Raw genomic sequence first — 23,291 nt, 5'->3', positions numbered from 1 at the left:
TACTAAGGTTGGCTGCCAAGCATGGGCTATGAGTGAGGTCCTTGGGGTTCTGTCCTTCCCTAACAATGCCTTGTTCCTGGTCACACATGATGAAGACTTAGTTTAGCACTTCCACCAAAAATAACTGGAAATATAGGCAGTGGAAATTTTGGAAGATAAGGAAAATAACCTGCTAGCTCATTAAAGTGGAGGGCAAAAATCAGAGGCAAAAACTGAGACAACTCAAGAAATTGGGCAAAGATCTACTTTTGGAAGTGATAGGCAATGAGTGGTGAATTAAGAGGGCTTTATGAGTAAATATACACTAGAAACAAAATTGGTAGACTAGTGGGTTAAAAGAAGCCCTGATTAGTGTGGCAAAGAGGCTAACATCCATTGCTTTTGGAAGAAATAGGTAAAGGTTAAGGTCATCATAGGAAGACAGAAAGCTATCTATCCATTCAATCAATAAATCTTGTCTGAGTGCCTGCAATATGTAAGGGATACCATGTCTTAGTGAATCTATCCACAGGATGAGTGGTGTTACTATCAATAGATCCTGTTATGTGCTAAGCATTTAGTACAGTAGATACAGCAGTGAGTTCATTCTTGAGGAGGAAATACAGACGAAAGAAACCCAATAGATAAGTGAATTATATGATATGTTAGAAGATGGCAGAAGCAAAATTAACCAGTCATGAGGATAGGGAGTGTAGTTTTGGTAGGGGTAGGGTGAGAGACCAACCCATAAAATACTTCCATCTGAATCTGGGAAATCTCCTATCCACCCTTCTGCATCTCCTGAAATGGACACAGACTAACATTAGAGTACTATGCTTGGAAAGCAGAACATTCATTCTGACCCTTCAGGGAGGGTGCTGACTGCACAACCATACCTATAGCCTTGGGTGATTTTCACTGTGAAGTTTGTGTTTTGGCCAAGATTTGGAGGTGAGGAAGTTAGCTCCTTGAATACTGGAGGAATAAGTACAACAAACAACACAAACAGCCTATGCAAAGCTCCATGCAGCAGCATCTGGGTGTTCTTAGAATAGCAATGGAATATATAGGGAGCAGAGTGAGCTGGGTAATGGGAGAAGATATCAAGAAGTGGGGGTGGAACAGGAACAAGAAAGAAAATGTAGACTGCAGAGAGACTTGTGGGCTCTAGTCAGGACTCTGATATGTACTCTGCAATGGAAAGTCATTGGAGGGTTTCTAATATAGTGACACGATCTCACATGTTTTTAAAAGATCCCCCTGATGATGGAAAGGACTCTCATTGTTTCTGACTGGCTAACCTAACCATGATGGTTAGAGGAACAAAAGATACAGCTGCATTTTATGTCAAACCAAAGAAATCTTAATTGTCTGGAGAAGCTCACCCAGAGGCCACAGGGAGGCTTGGGTGAAACCCACTTGAGAGTGAAAGATGCTGCTTGGCCTGGCCCTGTCCTCTGTGTCTTCAGTGTTGCAAAGAACTTTTATTGGTCCAAGTAGCATCCAAATATCAGCCAAATACCTAGTTAGTACCCAAGCCTTGCTTTCCAAGGAGAACATCTAGAGTGAGGTGGTGCAGGAAGCCTCAGAAAACACCTATGAGTTTGATTCATTTATAAATCTCTTCTTTGTGAGAGTTCTTTTGAGGACCAGTATTATAGCGCCATGAGCTAAGCCATGGCCCGCAATGTCAGCATTCCATATCAGGGCTCCAGTTCAAGTCTGGGCTACTCTGCTTCCCTGCTGACACCACCCGGGAAAGCAGCAAAGATGACCCAAAGTATTTGGGCTTCTGCCACCAGTATGGCAGAGTTTGAGGATTGTGGCTTCAGCCTGGCCCAGTTCCAGCCATTGTGGCTATCTGAGAAAAGAACAATACACATGAAAATCCGTTTTCTCTCTCTGTCTGTCTGTCTCTCTCTCTCTCTCTGCCCCCTCCCTCTCTCTCACCCTCTCTCCCTCGCTCTCACTCTGTTATTCTGTTTGCAAATAAACGAACATGTATTTTTAGAAGTTATTTTGGACTATACCCTTCCTTCCTCAGATTCATAGCTTTGTCAGATATAATGAATTTTACTCTACTTATGTTGCTTCTTGCTGAAAAGTGAGAACATGTGCCCTTTGAACCTGTCTTACAGGCAGTCATTTCACTTAGCAGTTTTCTCTCTCCCTTCTGGCAGATTTCAAAATCTCCGGTTTGTACGAATAGCAGAACTGCTGGAGGGAAAGTTGCCTCTGCAGCCTGAGGAGTACTGGCTCACAATACAGAAGCACTGCATGCAAGCTCGCCAGATCCTTCTCGACAGGTATTTGACTTCAGGAAGGGGCTGTGTCACAATGATCCTAAAGATGAAAACTGGTTCCCAGCCTGGGAGTTGCATATAGTTTGTTGACTGGCACCTGCTGGTCTTCTTGGTCTTCTTCCTTCTGTCTAATGTCCAGCCGCTCTTCACCCCTCATTTCTAGCCTCCCTCTGCCTTTTTGAGACTCCTTCATTGCACTCTCTTGTGAGAGTACCATACGCATATCCTCTGTTTGGGAAATCTTTGGGACATCTGAATGACTTGTATCTGGATGGTCCAGATAAACCGCCTCAAATTTCCAGGGTTTTCAGATGTTTAAGCAATTTCCTGTTCTTTGCAAATACCCTCAGGACTATACCCAGAGCCAGAGTAATTCCCTTATTTAAAATGGTGATGATGGTAATACCTACTGAGCAGTTTCTATTACCAGTGAGCATGTGTATATAGTGGTTGGCACATATTCACTGCTCAGCAAATCATAATTATTACCTCTGCATCAATGACTATTATTAGCTATGACTAGCTGTGCCCATTACTGTTACCTCTGCAGCTATGCCTATTACTGGTAATTCTGATTGCTGGAGTAGCACTCTTCCAGCAGTAAGAGAAGAAATATAGTAGAATAAAACAGCCAATGGTTTCCTGTGTGGATGAGAAATTGGGGGACATGGGGGGAGAAGAACAATGAGGCATCCATTTCTTCTCTTGACTGTATAATTTCTACTCTCAACTTCCAAGCAGCCACTGCCATACCCTAGTTTTCTCTTTTTGAGTTTACTTGCTTTGCTTCTCTTTTTCCCTACAAAGTCTAAATCAGAGGTCAGACACTTACCAGAGAAAAGTTGGAAAGAGTGTTTCTAATTTCTTATACCCCATTCACCTCAGTCTCTAGTGATAATGAAGGAACTATAAACTCTTTTTGCAGAATGTGCCACCAATAGCCCCTGTCTTTTTGGTATTGCCATTGGATGAACAATCTCTGAATTCAAATCTTATTCCTGTCTTCCTAGAAATGAAGTGTTGGCAGGTGATGTGGTTGGAAAATGAGAGTAATGATGTGCAAGGCTGTTTAGTGGGAAGGGAACTCATCTGCCTCGTCACAGAGAGTGAAGCTTGGCTTCTCGGTGCCCAGGAAGGAAGCTGCTGACAGAGATGCCCTGCTGTCTTTACAGGTGGATCCCCATCTCTGCCCAGCTTTTTGTCTCACAGAAGAAACAGTGGACTCACTTTGCTCCCAAGAGTGATTATGACTCTTCTCGACATATTGAGGAGTATTTTGCCTCTGTTGGATCCTTCATGTCACTCCATCTTAGGGAATTGGTCATTAAATCCCTTGAAGACCTTGTTTCCTTTTTCATGATACATAAGGTATGGAGGGAACTTAAAGTCAACAGCCTAGTTAGTACCAGGCTATCATCATGTATACCCTCAGCTATGAGCCAGGCCACATAATAAAAGTACTGACTTGCGCATATATCAGGTGATTAATAGTTTATACGCATGACTTTTTTTAAAAAATCACAACAGACTTTCATGAGATGATCACCCACTATCAAATTGGTAAGACTACATAAATGGAAAAATGTTAGAATTTTTTTAATTACCTAAAATAGAATGCATAACTGTCACAGTGTGAGGAAAGGGGAAACTTTTCCATATAATGTGCTACAGGAAGGAATTCAAAGAGATTTCTTAAATCAGTGTTTGATATTTACAGAATGTTATGTTTATATTCACTGACAATAATTGGCTTTGGTTCTTTGAAAGGGCACCACAAAAGACAAACAGCTTTGTTCATCTAATGATTTTTTCATAAAATTACTCCAGTGTGAAAATACAGTAAAAATTTAAAACACTAGGTCCTAGTTTTCAAAGCATCTTAGTATCCTCTACATCTGTATAGCCTTGGGATCAAGAAGAATTTTTAAAAATTTTATCCCTTGTACATCTTTTGCCTTAAGAAGACTGATGCAGATAAAAAATACTTGATTATAAAAGGTTAAATTATAAAACATTTTTTTCAAATGCAGTAAATATGAACAGAAAACAGTTGACTAGGCTCAAAGGCACAAAGCATGCAGTGCTGCTGAGTTTTGACTGCAGTGTTAGCACTTTGAAGAGGACTACCATACAGATGGCCCTGTCATCACCTACTTTGCTAAGCAGAAGAAGGCTAGACACTGAAACAAATGTCACTAAAAACTCCATTGAAAAGGAAGAGTATAATATTGGTTTCTGAAAGTGGGGGAAATTTGCAGATACTTGGCACACCGCAAATGTTTATCAATCATCCTTAAACATATCTAGAAATCTGTAAAATCAGTTACTTAGGCAAGCCCTCTATAGCTGCCCTTTGGCAGTTTCATAGGCACTGTAGTTTATGAAAGGTATCTTGTATTACCTACTTTTGTAGGGAATTAGAAATAGCTCTCTATCAATATTTGTAGGAATGTTGACCTTGTGAACTTCTGAAATAAACTCACATGCTTCTAAGCAACTCTTAAAGTATACAGATAACGTTTTATGATTTTGTATTCATCATGTTCATTGAATGGTTGCTCTGTACTACATGCTGTCTTGGCATTTTGGGAAAGAGAAATGGGTCAGACATGGATCCTGCTCTCAAGTATAATGTATAATGGAGAAAATTAGATGCATCATATAAATCCCTACAAGAAAGGAAGTACAGAAGAATATGAAAGTACAGAATTAGAGGCAATCATATTCAACTGGGAAGCAGGCTTCCTAGGGACAAAAATATTTTTCTGAAGGACGATAAGGATTTAGAAGTTAAGGGGTACTGTATTACCCACTTTCCTGTAGCCCTTGACCCTTTGTACCCTAATCAACTAAGTAAGATTATTAAAGAAGTTAAGGGGTAGTAGCTACTAACCAAAGTGAATAATATTGTGTATACTCTTTGGAAAGGGTGAGCCCAGCGTGGACTACACTGCTCCAACCCTCATTTTCCTTTAGTGTTCATGTGTGGCACTAAAATATGTACAGTTCACACCTTTGTTTCTGGAAGGCCCCATTTTGACATGTTTGTCCTACCTTGTATCTCCTGAAGGATGGGAATGATTTCAAGGAGCCCTACCAAGAGATGGATTTCTTTATACCTCAGCTAATCATGATCGAAGTTGAAGTCAGTGAACCTACTATTGTCTTTAACCCATCATTTGATGACTGCTGGAAATTAATATATAATTCTTTTTTGGAGATTATTAACAGTTCTCGTGGGATCCCCAAGGTATAGTATTCACTTAATCATTCATTCATATTTTTGTTCACTTACTGTCTAAATATATTTAAATGGTTATTTGTCCAAGACACAATTGAAGTAATATTTAGATAGGGGAGTGTCACTTTGAGGATATATTTTGATTCCCCCTTGAACTGAGAAAGACAGTTGGAACAATAAACAAATGTCCATGCAGCCCAAAATTGTGGTTTTAACAAGAGCATTGAGTGTTACTCTGTGAAGGAGTAAAGTTTCCTCTGTGAGGCCAATTTCCAAAGGAAAGATGTGTCCCAAGCCATGCCCAGCATGGGTTAATAATTCACCATGGATTGGTTACCATGAATTGCAAAGAATTTTTATTAAATTATGGATAATTGCATTTGTTTGTTTTAAGTTGTTGTAGTTTCCTAGAGGAGAGAATAAATCTTCCCTTCCTGGCCTAGACTCTTTCCAGGGCAAAGTTGCATATTCCAGCTACTTGTTAGTAAACTTCGAGTACCAGACAGAAATATCCTCATGTATGTGATGCTTCTGGGCTCCATGTTCTTCTCAGTTTCTCTGGGTGGCTGATGTGACAAGAAGGCCAGTATCCAGTCCTACTTGGGGAAGGGACCTGTGAGTCATTTGGGTTATCTCTGTTTCTCTTTGGTTTATATTTATTTGTTGATTAATTGCATTTCTTCCCACCCCAGTCTCCCCATATACACCATACCTCTCCATAGGTTAGAAATACCTGGATTCTCTTGAGCATTCTTCTCTTTGGAATCCTATACCCAGAGTGTCGAAAGAGATTGAGTGAATTGGTGGCTATAGAAAAGTGTGTGAAGCCAAATACACCAGTTGATTTCACCAGAAAACCCTGCAGTGGGCCTCTTGAATTCAAACAAAACTATATGGGTGTTTGGGTGGGAAAGAAACCAGGCAGTTCTCCAACCAGTGTCCCTAGGAAGGAAATGAAGAAGTCCCTATAACTGACAAGGATGAAAGTGCAGCATTGGGACAGATCAAGTTTGCACACCATTGGTTATTTTTCACACTTCAGTGCTGTTGATAGGTGATGTTTGCAAGGACCTGGGGTGACAGCCCAGGACTCTTGTGGCTGTTTCCTCGAACAGCCTAGCTAGTCCTAGATTGAGTCAATTGTAATGCCAAGAAGACATTCTCACAGCTTACAGTCTTTTTAGAAATACTAAAGGAAACTGAAGAAACTATTAGAAATAATTTGCCTCAGCAGTATTACTGAATGAAACAATACTGACTAAATACTGAACGCGAATACTGAAGAGTAAAATGAGAAGTGACTGAGAGGCAGAAATAGAGTTACATGAAATAGAGGGAGAGTGATGTTTTTAAGACAGAAAATGCAATGAGTAGAATTTAAATCAGCATTTTTCAGTCATGTTAGTATATTAATAATCAGGAGGAAAACACATGTTACTAAGAAGGGGGATGTCATGGCCCAGTCTTGCTGGAAAAATTCTTTTCACTTTGAATGCCAGAGAAGCCCACAGTTGGAGGCATGCATGAGTGGGTACTTTTAATAGAATGATGAGACCAAGGAGTCCAGGATCAGAAAGGCAGAGATATAAAGTAACCATTAGTTACGTGGAAAGCACAGGATTGCTCCTATTTCATTTCACATGTCGTTCTATAAGGCATCAGAGAGCCAGCCATGTTGAAACATTGAAAGTTTTTCTTTAAACTGAGGAGTTATTTTCAAGGGGTGATCTATTATCCTACCCACCTGTGATCTGATTCATGATCTGGGACTCCCATTATCCTTCTTTAAACCATTTCATCCCTGTAACTGAGCAGTACTATGCCCTCCATCGCTCTGCTGCATGGCCACAGCAAAGAAGCTGCACCTCTACTGACTTAAAAATGTTTGGGTTTGCCAAAGAGGATAAAGGTCATTTGCAGTGGGTGCCTTTCTGAATGGATGTGCTCTCATCAGAGGTGTTTAATTCATTTACCGCAGTTAAGTACTCTAGAGGTCTTTTCTGAGACTGTCAGGAGTGGAAAACAAGGGATTTCTGGTACTGACATTGCAGCATGCACAAGTCATACAAAGTAGAGTGTTGTCACACACACGCACACACACACACACACACACATATTGACACTGCATTCAAGAGTTGGAGAGTTCTGCTCTTGGGGAAGATAACCTAAGCATTTAATGACTGCAGAATTGTAGTTTATTTCTTCCTGAGCTGAGAGAACAACTTTGTATAATCTTCTGTTTATCAGATGACAAAATAGAAGTTCTGGGGAAAGTTAGCTGAGGTTGTTCAGTCATTCAGTGGCAGAGTCAGCATTAGAACTTGTGTCTCTAGTGACTTAGGGTAAGAGAGGCGAACTGTTATAATAAGAGCTACTCTTGCAAGTGTTTCCTTCTATAAGTCCCCGAATCTGAGAGTGCCCAAGTCCCATAGTAATATTAGTATAGTACTTGCGTGTAATCCACCTACATCTTCCTGTACATGTTAACTCATTTCTGGATTAGTTACAATACCTAACACAATAGAAATACTACCCACATTGTTGTAATACTATATTGTTTAGGGAATGAGGATTTTTTTCAAAGGAAGTCTTTACATGTTTTGTACAAAAACAGGTTTTGCTCTCCAAATATTCTCTACCATTGATTGAATCTGCATGTGGCATGTATGGAAGGCCAACTGCATTGATTTATTTACACAATATTTTGCAGCACTTATTAAGTGTCACATTCTTGCTAGGCTCTGGGGCTGCTAAAGTGAAGAACTGAAAATGAGATCCAGACCCTTCATGGTTTTATATTCTGTGATGTACCTAGGATGATATTTTATACACACTCAATTAAAATTGTGATAAGTAGAAAAGTTTCAAAAGGTAAGATTTGAATCAAGAAACCTAGTATGTTCCGGGGGCCCAGGCAAACATTCTGGAATTCTGATTTAGAGCAGGGAATTGAAAGATGAGTAATCCAGGCAAGAAGGGAAGAAGAGAATTGAGGGCTTGAGAACCTCAGGGTATTTCTAGCTCCTAACAAGAGGAAAGAGTAGAAATGCAGCCACTGTCCCCAGAGATGAATCTACTGCAGGAAATTTTGTCATTCTGTGCTATCACCCATTTTATGTTGTTTGGCCATACCTGATTTCCCCCTTTCAGGTGGAATCTGTCCTGTTCCCAGAACTGAAAGAATGTAATTTGAGCCTTGGAACTGTCAACCCTGAAGAAAAACTGGTTCGTGATTTTGTGGATCAAACTTATGAGGTTTTTCAGAAAAATAAAGTTGGCCCTCACAAGTAAGTGGGTTCTGCCATGACTTCATGGTTAGTTAGCCGTTGGTTTACAGTTCTTAAGTATGTCTGCGTTCCCACACAGCCGAAACATAGAAGACTAGCCAATGAAATGCAATTCACTATGTTTCCCCCCCTCCCATTTTCAGATGACGAAATTGAAACTTTGCAAGTGCTATGGCAGATAAGTCAGATTCCGCTTTAGTGATGGGTCCCTGGCTATTGTCTGAAAGCTGTGGGCTAAATAAGTTGAGGGGGCATTTAGAAATTTCTGGATTTTTTGAAAAAATTGGATGATGTGTCTATTATCTGAGAGTACTTCAGAAAGTTTGTGGAGAAATAGAATTAAAGAATGCCTTTAGGAAACAATCTAGCAGTTAAGGTGCCATTCGGAACATATACATCAAAGTACTTGGTTTCAGGTTACAGCTTTCTGTTTGTTTGTTTGTTTGTTTTTAAAGGTGTGTTTATTTATTTGAAAGGCAGAATTAGAGAGAGGGAGAGACAGAGTGAATGGGATCTTGTATTTACTGGCCCACTGCCCTAATGCTACAACTGGTGGAGCAGGGCTAATCCGCAGTGAGGAGCCAGGAGCTTCTGGGTCTCCCATTAGGTGCAGGGACCCAATCAGTTGTGCAATCTGCTACTTTCCCAGTCCCATTAGCAGGGAGCTGAACTGCAAGCTGAGCAACTGGAACATGTGACTCCCATATAGGGTGCTGGCACCACAGATAACAACTACACCCTCTATGCCACAGTCCCCAGCTTTCTGTTAATACACGCAGTGGGAGGCTGCAAGTGATTGCTCAAGTTGTTGGGTCCCTAATGCTATGTGAGAGACCTGAATTGAATTCCCAGCTCTTAGCTTCAGTCTGGTACAGTCCCAGACTGGGGACTGCTGCTTCAGTCTGGTACAGTCCCAGACTGCTGGGGAGTCAGCCAGCAACATCAATCTCTCTCTTCTCCATTCTTTCTCTTTCACTCCCTTTCCCCGCTTTTCAATGAATCAAGTAGTTTTTATAAACAAATTCATTTTGGTTATATATATATTTTAAATTCATGCACAGCTTTTTCATAACACCTTTTTCCATGAACTTTATAAACCCCTCATCTGGGGACAGGTGTTAGAATTTAACAGTTGTGCTGCTACTTGCAATGTCTCCATCTTGAATCAGCTATCAGAGCACCTGAATTTCAGTCCCACTTCTGATTCTGTTCCAATTTTCTGCTAATGCATACCTTGGGATGTGGCAAGTGATAGCGCAGAAGCTTGGGTTCTTGCCACTACTTGCGAAACCCAAATCCTTCTGGCTCCTGAGTTCATCCTGGCCCACCCCTTGCTGTTCAGGACATTGGTAGAGTGAGGAGCTAGCAAATGGAAGACTGTGCCTGTCTGTCTGTTATCTATCTATTAGTAGCCTCACATGAAGTTAGATGAACTTTTGCTATGAAATGAATTTTGAAGCGACTTTTTATTTTCAGAATTTTTTGGATTTGTGAGTTGAAGAGAAAGAATTGAAATGCAGGCATCTGAATCCATAACCCATCCTCATTAATCATCATAATGCAGACCATCTCATAAGTTTACCCATGAACGAGCAACTACTAGTAGGGTGACTCCATGATGTGGCTTCTGGACCATGGACTGTTAAGAGCACAGGGGGTGTTATTCATAATTACCATGAGACTTCAGGTGTACACCTGGACTGTCCCAGGCAAGCCAGAACATACCATAACCACAGCCCAAACTCTCTTGCCTGTGTCTCCGTCGACATTTGCAGCCAGCAAATGCTGAACGGTGCAAGACTGCCCTGCGGATGTTTAGCATCCCTTTCCCACTAGATGTCAGTAGGAACAACCCCACAAATTCCCAAACGCATCCCTCTCCACCCCCACTACCAAGTGTGATAGCCAAAAATAACTCCAGAAAAGGCAAATGTTCCCTGGAGGTAAAATTGCCCTCAATTGAGAACAACTGCTAACTTGATCAGACCATCTTGGCCTTAGATTTGGAAGCCCTGCCCTTTTGAATTTGATTTGGAAGCTTCTATTTGAAACCTCTGTTTTCTTTATTCATGAGATCATATGTGCACTGCTTGTGTTTCTGGACCAACAGTTGCACAGGCTTTTCTTTGCATCTCAATTTCAGAATCTAAAGTTCTGGCCAACTCTTGGAAGTGTAGCACCGGGCTCCACTAACTTAATTTACATACTCAGTACTGTCTATTTTAATTTGAACTTATTTTAATACACTTTAAGTTCATTAATTCCAATTTTCATTTTAAAATTAGAATTTTGGAGTTGGAATGGGTGAAATTTTGTACATATACTTTGTGTCAGCATCATATCCATTACTTTGTATATACATTATTACAGTTAAAATTTACAATAATCCAATAAGGCATTAATTGTCATTTCCACTTGAAATTGAAAACAATGATCTTTGAAAAAATGAATTTTTTAAATTATTGATAGCTAAGATGTAGCAAAATTGGAATTGGCAAAATTTCGGAATTCATTGTGCCTTTAGCTACATTGTATTTCTTTTTTACTGGTTTTAAGCTAGTTTTTAAATGTTATCATTCCTCCATGTGCCACTCCGACTCAACTAATTTGTTGATCTATATTCATGTGTTTGATTTGTGCTCTTCAATATGGAAGATACTTAAATGTGTACACAAAATACAGTGACTTATTGGATAACACAGCAGAACAGAACATCACTGCATTCCTGAAAGAAAAGCATGAAATTGAGGACTTTGTGGCGGTAGGAGATGCTGCTTATTATTTCCTGTTCTGGTGACATGTGCTATAGCCACTTTAAGTTGTAGTCAGTGTATTTCATTGGGAAACATGTGATGATCAGCAATGGTTTAAAGTTGACTGGGGGCAAAGCTGGGGACATATGGGTAGAGGCTCAGAGGTAAATCAAGGTATTAAATGTTCCTTCCCATAGAATATCAATGTCATAAAAAGGCGGAGAAATGAAATCGCTTCCATGCATATAACTGTGCCTTTGGCCATGTTCTGCCTTGACACCATGACCCTAAATTATGATCTCTGTGAGCGAGCCCAGAACCTGAAAGATCGTCTGATTCACTTCCAAGTGGATGTCAACCGGGAGACCAATACCAGGTATCAAAATTCTGTGCGAACAGATAGCAGTGATGTTTGGCTTCAGCTGGGAAATCAAAAAGAACCCAAAATGTGTACTTTCTAGCAATGACTGGACTGAAATTATAGTTCAACTTTTTTCTGCTCCCAATGTAAGGATAATAGAAAATTCAAGTTGAAGTTATAATGCCTACAGGGAGGAAAAAAACTTCATGGAGGCTGAAGGAGAGACGAGAACATCCCTTGGCCATTCCTATCTGATCCTGAGCCTTTGCTTTCCTGCATACAGCCTTAGAGCAATGCAAGTTGCTTCCCAGACAAGGCTGTGCATGGCCAGGGGCCCTCCTCACAGGTCATCTAGAATATATTTTGAGACACAGAGTACTTGTGTGTATCCCTTAGACTCATTGCAAGGCACCCTTCTGCCATATAACTACGTTGTGCCTTCATTCTACCCGTCATTCCAGGTTAATCAAGGGGTGTTTGCCCTTGTGAGGTTGGGAAGTTTAGGAATTTCTAGCTTCAGGGCCTTAGCATTTCAATAAGGATGTACTCCGGCTCTGTCAGCTCAGCTCTGTGTGTCAGCTTCATCATCAGACTGGCTATCACCTATTTGTAGGCCCAGTTAGCACCACACTTTATTTTTCCTAGATGGATGGTGGACATTTCCTTTTCTCTAATAGCCTTATAAAAGTCATGGTCCTTGCGACATTGTGCTGACTTGGGTCATCTGTACTATTGAATGCTGTGGTGTTAACAGTATGCCTTCAGGGCCCAGTGCGTTAGCCTAGTGGTTAAAGTCCTCTCCTTGAACACGCGCTGGGATCCCATATGGACACCAGTTCTAATCCTGGTGGCCCTGTATCCCATCCAGCTCCCTGCTTGTGGCCCGGGAAAGCAGTGGAGGACTGCCCAAAGCCTTGGGACCCTGCACCCGCATGGTAGACCCAGAGGAAGCTCCTGGCTCCTGGCTTCAGATTGGCTCAGATCTAGTCGTTGTGGCCTCTTGGGGAGTGAAGCAGCTGATGGAAGATCTTCCTCTCTATCTTCTCTCTGTATATCTGCCTTTCCAATAAAAATAAATCTTTTTTTAAAAAAGGAAAGAGTATGGAGTTTTAGTCAGCCCTGGTTCATATCTTGGCTGTTTGGATAAAATTACTCAGCCTTAATTTCTTCCGTGGTAAATGTAGATAGTGTGACTAATAGTAACTACGTCTTAGAATAGTGAGAATTAAATATGTTAATATATATAATGATTCGAATGATGTTTAGAACCCTAAGCTTGCTCCCTGACACATATTGTTATAGTTACTAGCCTAATATTATGCATGTAATGTGCATATGAATGTTAGTATCAAAGAATTACAGACAGAAAAGTTGGGAACTTTTGTCTAAGTCTTCAAATAGGAATCATGTAGTTTTGATGAGTCTTAAAGACATCGCTGATGGTGATGATTGTGACTGTTTCTTTCTGTCTGTAGCATTTGTAATCAGTACAGCACAATAGCAGACAAAGTCAGTGAAGTCCCCAGCAACACTGAGGAGCTGGTGTTCCTCATTAGATTCTTAAAGAAATCCAGCGATGTCACCGTGTTCAAACTTAGAAGGCAGCTTAGAGATGCAATTGAACGGCTGCAGTTCCTAATGGACTACGCAGACTTACCACGTAAGTTCCATACCATATGTGCATATGTAATTATGAATGTATGCTAATGTTGTATGTTTTGTATATATGTAAGATATAAAGATATTTTATAACCATATAAGGAATTGGGAAATGGAAGATTATAGGGCTCCTATCACTACATATAGGGAGAGCTGCTTTTGAAATATCCCCATATGTTAGAGGTACTAATTTGATGCTCTTAGCCTACAGGAATTTGAATCTTCCAAAGGGAATTTTGTTAGCCCAAAAGAAGGGTATCTCTTGTTCTTAGATGTTTGTCTTGGCATGTTATGTTTGGTGTTCCTGGAAACGTTAATTTTACATGTGGAGTCATTTTTATAAAAGGATAATTTCTTCTGGTCTGTAGTCTTAACAGAATCCCAACTTTGAAGAGACCAGGACATTTTCTTTCATGTTCCTGCATATCTTAAAAGGACAGAAATTGTCAGAGTCCCTTGAAGACTCCTAGGGACCATGCTAGAGTTTGGAAGTGAGCACTATATTCTGAAGGAAAAATTGAGAAGCTTTTTATAAGCCATTCCCCATTTAAAAACACCTATGAATTATATGGTGTTTGTATGTGTGTGGGGAGGCAGGGAGCAAAGAAGTTGGTGGGAGGGAGAGACTGGGAGTGAAAAGGAGTCCCTAACTGGCCATTTACGCTTTAAGAGATTTGCCCTTGTCCATGTCCTGACCTCTCCCTAGACTCTGCCTCTTATATTCATTACGGAACACCTTTTAATTGGCCAGCATTCTAAGACGGATAGGACATTTAACATTGATCCTGTTACTGCTGTTGAACCAAAAGGAAAACCAAGAGTCAGATGAGAGAGTTTGAAGGTGGAACCAGGATGTCAGTCCAGTTTTCTGACTCTGCCCATACCTAGCCTGGGAATGCAGTAAATTAGTGTGGTTATAACATAGACTGTGGAGTCACACTTGGGTCTGAATTCTGCAGTGCTGCCTCCTAGCAGTATGACCTGGACCATATGGCTTACCTGCTTAGTTAACCAGCTGTAAAAACAGGGATGGTAATACCATGTAACCTAGCCCTTGTAAATGTCTGATCCATGTTACTTATCCTTTATACACAATGGGCCCATCCATTGTCTGCCCACCTTATACCTGCTTATATTGACTTTTTAGTCTGCTAATTAATGAATGCCCCACACGCTTACCTATGATGGGCACTGTCCTGGAGCAGACTATCTATGTTTTGCAGAAGAGGATATCAAATTGAACAGCACTCTGTTCCTCTGGCCAGACCAGATTGAAGAAATCTTCGAAAGCAGCCAAAACCTGCTGCTTAGCAAGAGGGACCAGGCAGAGATGGATCTCATTAAAAGGTACAGGGAGAGCCTGGGGTTTGTTTCAGAAATGAGACTTGGCTTCATAACCCATGCTGTGGGTTCCTGCTCCTATCGAGAGGCTCCCATCCGGCTATGCGTGGGTGAAACCTGAAGACAATCGGTGGATATGGGATTTCCTTTGGCTTCCTACTGAAGCATGTTCTATTTAAGCTTGCTTCATCATAGTAACCCCTGCAGATGTCTTTCCTCCTTGCCTGGGATAATAAGAATTTGGCAGTGCAGAGAGGGGAAAAAATGACAAAAATAGTGGTATGTAATAAGGACCTCTTGCAGTAATAATAGCAAAATTGTCAGCCCAGAATTGGAGACTGTGGCTGTGTGAGATATTAGTACATTAGTAAAAAAAAAAAAAAAAAAAAAGCCATGGGAGGCAGCTGAGAAATTGCCTACATGACAGCTGATCTTTTTTTCAGTGTGAATGGGAGCTGTAATCATTTATGCCTTCATTGTTTTAATCAATTCAGTTGGTATTTGTTATGGATTTTTATCGTATGGCTGTGCTTTATTCTAGATACATATGTGCACTCTGGCTACTAAATAAAAAGACATAGAGATATGTTGGAAAATCCTACAGTGTCCTAAAATGGACCAAGTGCCATGCACATGATAGACACACACACACACACACACACACACACACACACACCAGTGTCTAACATTTGATTAGAAACCATAGATTCTTACCAATTACCGTGTGTTCCCCCTTCACACATGGAACTCTCACTGGACAGTTTTAGCTGCCACAGTCCCTGCAAATACTCACAAAAGTGGAAAAGTTAGATAAAAGTCTAGCTAGACAAAAGTATGGGAGTTTGGGAGGTAAACTCATTTAGTTATTCCTTTAGCAATATGGCCTGCACCCTGCTCCCTGAGGGTGTGAAAAAAAAAATGTGTGTATTTGTCTGTTTTCCTACAACCTTGTTCTTCCTAAATGAATACTATCTCCTGAGAATAGAACTTAGCCTAAGGGATGAAACTGACTTCTTTTTAAATGAACAGACTATGTTTTGGAGTAAATTTAAATGCACAACCAAATTGAGCAGAAAGTACAAAGATTTCCCATTTACCTCCCACCTACCCCCATGCAACACAGTCACAGCCTCTCCCATGAAACTCATTTTCATGCTTAGTTAGGAAAGGAAATCATTCTTAGTTAGATGAATGAACAGCAGCAAGTTTCCTCATCATTTTAAGCCCTTCTGTCCCTCACTGGGAAGATGGAGTAACATTAACATCTTCCTCCCTGAGCTGAGATTAGGCTGAGGTGATAGCCAGCACATGGTATGCATTCCAGCATATTCAACTCTCTTCTCCCTTCAACAGTGACCTCTTTGGAAGAAAAATGCTTCCCAACTTCTAAAACATTGCTTTACAAGCATACTTTTAAAAACTTACTGTAAGGCTCATGGGCAACAATAGTTAAGAGGAATGAGGACTGGCCCTGGGAGAAGTGGAAACAGTGTCACTTGCACTGATGATGGAAGAAGAGTGCTGGTTTCTTTGTTGTGTTGGGTGATTATGCATTAGATCCTATCCACTGATTTCTTTAGCTCTTAACAGTAAAAGGTCAGCAGAGGAGCGACTCCAGAGAAGGCCCAGAGAGGCCACTTTGGGCTAACTAAGGTCTCTCTCTGATGAACAGTTAAGTCTTGTATTCATTATTACGCATTAATCCTGAGAACAGTTTATAAGGGGACTGAGCAATAATCATGCATGAATCCATCTTCTCTGAAAAGCAATCCTATTCCCTCTCAAAGGAACTTGGCTTTATTTTCCCAACCCACATTTATTTTTGGCTTCAGGACCAGTTATTCTCCATTTGCCGCTCCCACCCAAACCCTAATTCCCACTCCCTGTCTCGTAATCGCCAATTTGCTTGTTTTCAGATCCAGGTAGGTCTTTACCCTTAGAAATTCTTATGGGAGGATAGAGAACAATTGGAAGGCTATTTGTCTTTTCTCTGCCTGCGTGGTCCTGGGGTTTAACAGCAACTGAGTCCCTCTTGATGATTCCTGCATATTCAGCCTAGTTCTCTGTGTCACCTTAGACCTAGGTCTTATAGAGCTTCTCTTCTGAGTCTAATCTTCAGGTGACTTATACTCTGCTATTTGTTTTTCTTTAGCCCTACCCACAGCTCATCTCTGCAAGTAGTCCTTTCTTTTTTTTTTTTTTAAAGATTTATTCATTTTATTACAGCCAGATATACACAGAGGAAGAGAGACAGAGAGGAAGATCTTCCATCCGATGATTCACTCCCCAACTGAGCCGCAATGGGCCAGTGCGCGCTGATCCGAAGCCGGGAACCTGGAACCTCCCTCGGGTCTCCCACGCGGGTGCAGTGTCCCAATGCATTGGGCCATCCTCAACTGCTTTCCTAGGCCACAAGCAGGGAGCTGGATGGGAAGTGGAGCTGCCGGGATTAGAACCGGCGCCCATATGGGATCCCAGGGCTTTCAAGGCGAGGACTTTAGCCGCTAGGCCACGCCACCGGGCCCGCAAGTAGTCCTTTCATACTGCTGTCGTTGAATATCAGAGTGAAGTCTACTTTCTGTCAGAAGTCTGGACAACCTCTATCTTTTTTTTTTTTAAGTGTTTATTTATTTTATTGGAAAGGCAGATTTACAGAGAGAAGGAGTTACAGAGAGAAGGATCTTCTGTCTGCTGGCTCACTCCCAAATGGTTGCAATGGCTGAAGTTGAGCCAATCTGAAGCCAGCAACAGGAACTTCTTCTGGGTCTTCCACATGGGTGCAGGGTCTCAAGACTTCTGGCCATCTTCTACTGCTTTGCCAGGCCACCAGCAGAGAGCTTAATGGGAAGTGGAATAGCCTGGACACGAACTGGGGTCAATATCAGATGTCAGCACTTGCAAGCAAATGATTAGCCAAGTGAGCAATTGTACCCGTCCCACCACCCCACATCCCACCATCTTTAAGTTCCTTTTTTAGACTTCAGATGGTTCCCAAGAGTAACTCTTTCCCTCAGACTCATTTCCCAAGTACACACTATTATATAGCATTTTTATGACATGAAAGAACTTTGTAAACTATAATGTACTAAGCAATTTCAAGAAATTAAAAACAATAATAATAGTAATATTATAAGGTAGTCACTTATATTCCATTGCCCTCTGGGAAGAATTTAGGTTTCTGTATGCGTACAGTTCATAGAGTTTGTAAAAGGATTTTAATAATGTAAAAAGGCAGCCTCTAACCCTTAATTGTGTAGGTAGAAAAATAATAATTGGCTTTTGTCCCTTTGTCCCTTTATTTTGTCCAATTCATTAGTGGGTTCCATGGTCCCAAAGCTCCTTGGAATATACACGATAGTTGGCTTTGGGATGTGAAGCCTCTCACTGCCATGAAAGTATTAAAAAAAAGCCTTCTGCTCTACAGTTGAAAATTACTTTTTAAAATTTCATAAAATATTTATAAAATTTGGCCATATTTTAGTACTCAAAATTCTAAGGGGGAATAGAGAGATTAAATTAATAAATAAATACCAAAGCATATAGAGTTTGTATTCTAATGAATGAAAAATTTGTATAGTGATTATTATATGATACTTAGTTCTAAACATTTCTTAATTTTTTTGTGCTTTTTAAAAAATTTTTGACAATCTTTACATAGTTAGGATAAAAAGGTTCAAGGGCTATAAGAAAGTGGGTAAGACTATTATTTCCATATTGTTTCCTTCATGTTTAAAGGAGGATATTAAGGGAGAAGCCCCACCCAATTTCCCACCCACCCCAGGTCCTGGATGTAGGGCATGCTCCGAAGTTCTTGCTCAAGTGGTTTTGATAGTTCACCAGTTATGAATCACTGCCAATCTTGCCACTCCAAGCACAATGAGGTCTTTGAAGAATCCACTGACTGACATAGTCCATCACAGAGTCTCCATTTGCCCGGTATTTCGCTGCCAACATATAGCTGAGATGGTTGATTGACCTGTTCTGTCTTCTGTCTTTTCTTGGTTAGGGTTCTGAGTCCAGGATTTCGATTGGGGAGATCTCCAACATTTCTTACTGTTAACTTTGACTTTAAGTAGACACGTTTTTGATTCTCAAATGACTTAAGACTGCATAGCTATGAAATGACAAAGTGGAAATTAAACCTAGCCTATGCATGCTCCAGACCCCATCCACTTAACACTATATTATTTTACCTTATTAGGAAAAGAGAAAAGTAAATTTGAGATCCACCTTATTGATAATATGACTAAATTAATAATCTCTAGAAAGGACTCCATCATTCACTCTAGCTAAAGTTTTAGCCCTCCACTTCCATCTGCTGATCACTCTATCCTGTTTTATTTTGTTCAGAGAATTTATTGCCATTGTGAGCATCTCATTTCATCTTTATCCCGTTCCAACTCTTCCTCCAGTTTGTTGTCTAGCTCTTTCCCAGCTAGAATATGAACTCCACATTGGTAGAGATCTGAATGGTATACTTCTCAACTATATCCCTAATGCCTAGAGCACTTCTGGAATGTATTAGGTGCTCAGTAATAAATATCTAATGGCTGAATGTATAAATAATAAAAATATATGTGTATGTAAATTTTATATGTATTTGCCCATGCAAGAAAAAATCTGGAAATCATTTCAATAGGTTCATAGCAGCTGCATTTATGGGAGGTGAGGTTATTACTAGTTTAGCTAATTTTTTTCTCTTCATTTGTTTTTAAACAGAAAGAGATAGTTATAATCAGAGAGAAAGAGAAATGTAGTGGGAGATCGGTACCTAACATAAGATAAAAACTTTCCCAGGTTTCAAAACAGAAGAGCAATACTGCTATTCTGAAAGAGCATGAAATAGGAAATCCAAATATGACTAGGTTGTCTTTACTTTCAGGTGCTCAGAATTTGAGTCTAAACTTGAGGGCTACAGCAAAGAGCTGGAAGGTTTCAGGAAGCGTGAGGTGATGACTACAGAAGAAATGAAGAACAACGTTGAAAAGCTTAGTGAACTTTCAAAGAACTTAAACCAGTCACTGGTGGAATTTGAGGTTTGAGATCTTGGGATGGGAGCTTATGATTCTGTACGATCTGTTGATCTTTATACTTTCTTAATACTTTTAGATGGAGAGTATTGATTGGTTGATTAACCAACCAGTTTTGTCATTGTCATTTTTAGTTGCATTTTTCAACCTATTTAGACTAGACATTTTGTTAGTCGTTGAGTTGGCAAAAAAATTAATAGGATAATTGTTCACATGTATTGAGCATGTTTTTGTGTTTGACAATATGAAAAGGGCTTGGTATACAGTATCTTATGTAAGGCTTGTAACAAACCATTGGGGTGGGCACAGTTGTCTCTTCATTTTCTATATGTAAAATATGAGAACTAAGACTTGGAGATAAAAAGTAACTTTCTTAAATGTCATCTAGCAAGTTCTTTAACCATTACAATCCTACCTTTGAGGCAGTTTGTGTCAGAAGGCTTATAAACAGCTAAGGTGTTTATAACAATAGAGAGAGAGCAATGGTGGATGATGGAAGAAGTAGTAAGTTATCCTGCAGTTGCCACCAGCTATATCTCAGTTACCCTGGTCCTTATTGCTGGAGTTCATACGTTGTTTTCCTCTCTTGCTTTTCCAGATAAATGAGCATCTCCTTCCACTCACCCACTAAGGTGCTGAGGACTCTATGGCTTCTAAATAAACTCAATAAACAACATTCTCTTTTACCTTGCAGTTGATCAATAAGGAGGAAGAACTATTGGAAAAGGAGAAGAGTACCTTCCCTCTTCTGCAAACTTTAATAACCAACAAAATGCCTTATGAGCAGTTGTGGGTGACAGCTTATGAATTCAGCACCAAGTCAGAGGAGTGGATGAATGGTAGGCCATGGTCTTCCTCTGCTGGGATGGGACAGATGGACAGCAGGGAAGAAGAAGGTCCACCCAGCTAATTCTGAAATAAGATTTGCTCTTCGAATCATGATTGGACATTTTATTAGATTCTGACATGCCAGATTAAGACAGTCAGATTTTTCTGATGTGCTGAGTGCAAGAAGGTGGAGATCAAGGAGCCAGACATATTTCCTAAGTAAAATAGACTTGTCAGCTACCCAGACCCATGGATTAAGCCAAAACTCAGATAGGCAGATGATGGGATAAGATGGCAGCTCTACTATGACACTACTTAAACAAATGCCAGAGTGCCGTCATTATCTGTAAGCACCTTTTTACTCTAGGCTCTGGTAGCGAAAGAGATGTTGAGGAGATGCAGTCAACAGGACCTAATGATTGACCTGGTGTGGAGTAAGGGACAGGCAGGAAGTGGAAAGAACCTCAGGTGACTTCCAGGTTATTGGCTGAGGCAACTTAGTGAATATTTCTATCACTGAACAAGAAAAAAAATGACAAATGTGGGGAGGGGAGAGAGGCTATCAACTTGACTACATTGAGTTTGATCTTTAAATATCCAAATGAGAATATCAATTCATAAATTCACAACTATGTCAGTATGGATTTTAGGAGATATGTGTGGGACTCAAATAGGTTATTGGAAAATGATTAATGTGTACATTATAATTAAAGCCATGGATGGCATCACTGTGGAGAATGAAATCAGAGACCCTTAGGGTTGAGCCTTTGGCTTGTTTCTAGTGCCTCAGAATTTTAAGCACAACTGTGATAGATATCTTTATTATTGACTTTCTACATGTGACTCCTAAAATTTATCTACCTTGAATTAATTTTCATAAAGCATAAAGCTTGATTTTATCTCCTTTTGTAAAGGGATGCCCACTTATTCTAGTAGTTGGGACAGCTGTTAAAGAAAGACTATTCTATCATCAGTGAATTGCCTTTACTCTTTTGCCAAAATAAGTTGACCGTGTTTGGGTGGGTTGATTTCTTAACTATTCTGTTCTTTGATCAGAACAAAGATCAGATTGAGCTTTGTGTCTAGCTAGCCCTTTACTAAGACCATTATCTTTATACTAATTCTTTTAAAATCATGTTTTGACTTCCCTTTGTCCTTTGCCTTTCATATCAATTTGAGAATCACTTTGTCTACATTTACCCCCCAAAATCTGCTTGGATTGTTTTATCAGAAATATTTTCAATCAAGAGATCAAATTTGAGTTGACTTCCTTGCTGCCTTTGAGTCCTCTAATCCATGCCTGCTCTACATTATCCCAATTACTTAGATTCTGTTGTATTTCTTTTTTTGTATGTGTGAAGTTTGGTAGGTTTCAGGGTGTACGCTTCCTGTACAGGTAATGCTAAAGTTATATACATGTATTTTTGGAGCTAAAATAAATGACATTTTGAAATTTCAGTCTTTTAGTCCTAACTAGTACATAGAAATTTGGTTGGTATTTTTAAACATATGCTGTGCCCATTCTTACATTCATGAACAGCCATGCTTAGGATCTTGATCAAGTCAACCTATAGTTATGACTGTAAGGATTACTTGATATCTGCCTAGGTTTCTGGGTACCTAAGAGACTTAGCCAGAAAAGCCTGTGCTTGTTCCAATATCCTTGCCGTTCTGAGTCCCAGGAATGAAAGATACACACTGCTAAAAATCTACTTGATAGTCTGAACATTCCTTCACCACCGTCTTTTCTATTTCAGGACCCCTCTATTTGCTGAATGCTGAGGAAATTTCAGAGGATATAGGGAATATGTGGAGGACAACCTATAAATTGACCAAAGCTTTAGTTGATGTACCTGCACCCAGACGCTTGGCAGAGAATGTGAAAATGAAGATTGAAAAGTTTAAGCAGCACATTCCCATCCTCAATATTTCTTGCAACCCAGGAATGAAAGACCGGCACTGGCAGCAGGTTCTTATCACCTCCTGTTCCTGGGCAACCCAACTCATACATGGTTCTGGGAACTTTTTGGCAGGCTGGATATATTTGTGGGTCAAGTTTCCAGTTTTTTGAAAGGAGAAATCCCTTGAAGGCCAAGGGATAGTAGTGGGAATTATGTCCTTCTGAAGGAAGAGGGTGGGTGAAAGATGGAATGAACTACCCACCTTATGAACAGTTGGCCCTCTTGTTTGGTATCCCATTGCTAGAGGTAGAACATTGATTGAGACAGTGACCATAAAAGTTCTCCTAAGCAGATGGCTGGTTGAGATCTTAAAGGATGATAAAGGTATTAAATTGCAGTGGGAAGGTCTTGGATTCATTCCTTGACCTAAGATACACAAAAACAAAAGTCATATTTGTCTCTGGGGGTTGCTGATAATTCCACATGATTCCTGCTCAGGCTGACTTTGAAATTTCATGGTCAAACAGGCTCTGTTCAGAAACAATTTTGCACTCTTCGTTCAGCCTTTTGAGCTTACAAATGATAATAATAAATACTCCTGCTAAAAA

The 23,291-nt window shown here is 40.2% G+C and overlaps 1 protein-coding gene across 1 annotated transcript in view; it reads left to right on the top strand.

Annotated features, from left to right (window-relative positions):
* Positions 1 to 23,291, top strand: part of DNAH3 (dynein axonemal heavy chain 3) — a 126,985-nt gene that overhangs the window by 11,055 nt on the left and 92,639 nt on the right. The window contains exons 8-18 of the mRNA XM_036492811.2: positions 2,160 to 2,285; positions 3,455 to 3,650; positions 5,353 to 5,532; positions 8,674 to 8,810; positions 11,466 to 11,571; positions 11,761 to 11,939; positions 13,400 to 13,584; positions 14,807 to 14,930; positions 19,807 to 19,960; positions 20,649 to 20,793; positions 22,540 to 22,751. Coding sequence (XP_036348704.2) covers positions 2,160 to 2,285; positions 3,455 to 3,650; positions 5,353 to 5,532; positions 8,674 to 8,810; positions 11,466 to 11,571; positions 11,761 to 11,939; positions 13,400 to 13,584; positions 14,807 to 14,930; positions 19,807 to 19,960; positions 20,649 to 20,793; positions 22,540 to 22,751 — 1,744 coding nt within the window. The remainder of the gene's footprint in view (positions 1 to 2,159; positions 2,286 to 3,454; positions 3,651 to 5,352; positions 5,533 to 8,673; positions 8,811 to 11,465; positions 11,572 to 11,760; positions 11,940 to 13,399; positions 13,585 to 14,806; positions 14,931 to 19,806; positions 19,961 to 20,648; positions 20,794 to 22,539; positions 22,752 to 23,291) is intronic.

Source organism: Ochotona princeps, chromosome 24, assembly GCF_030435755.1.
Source record: "Ochotona princeps isolate mOchPri1 chromosome 24, mOchPri1.hap1, whole genome shotgun sequence".
Lineage (NCBI taxonomy): Eukaryota > Metazoa > Chordata > Mammalia > Lagomorpha > Ochotonidae > Ochotona > Ochotona princeps.
This window is presented reverse-complemented; position numbering and strand designations above follow the sequence as displayed.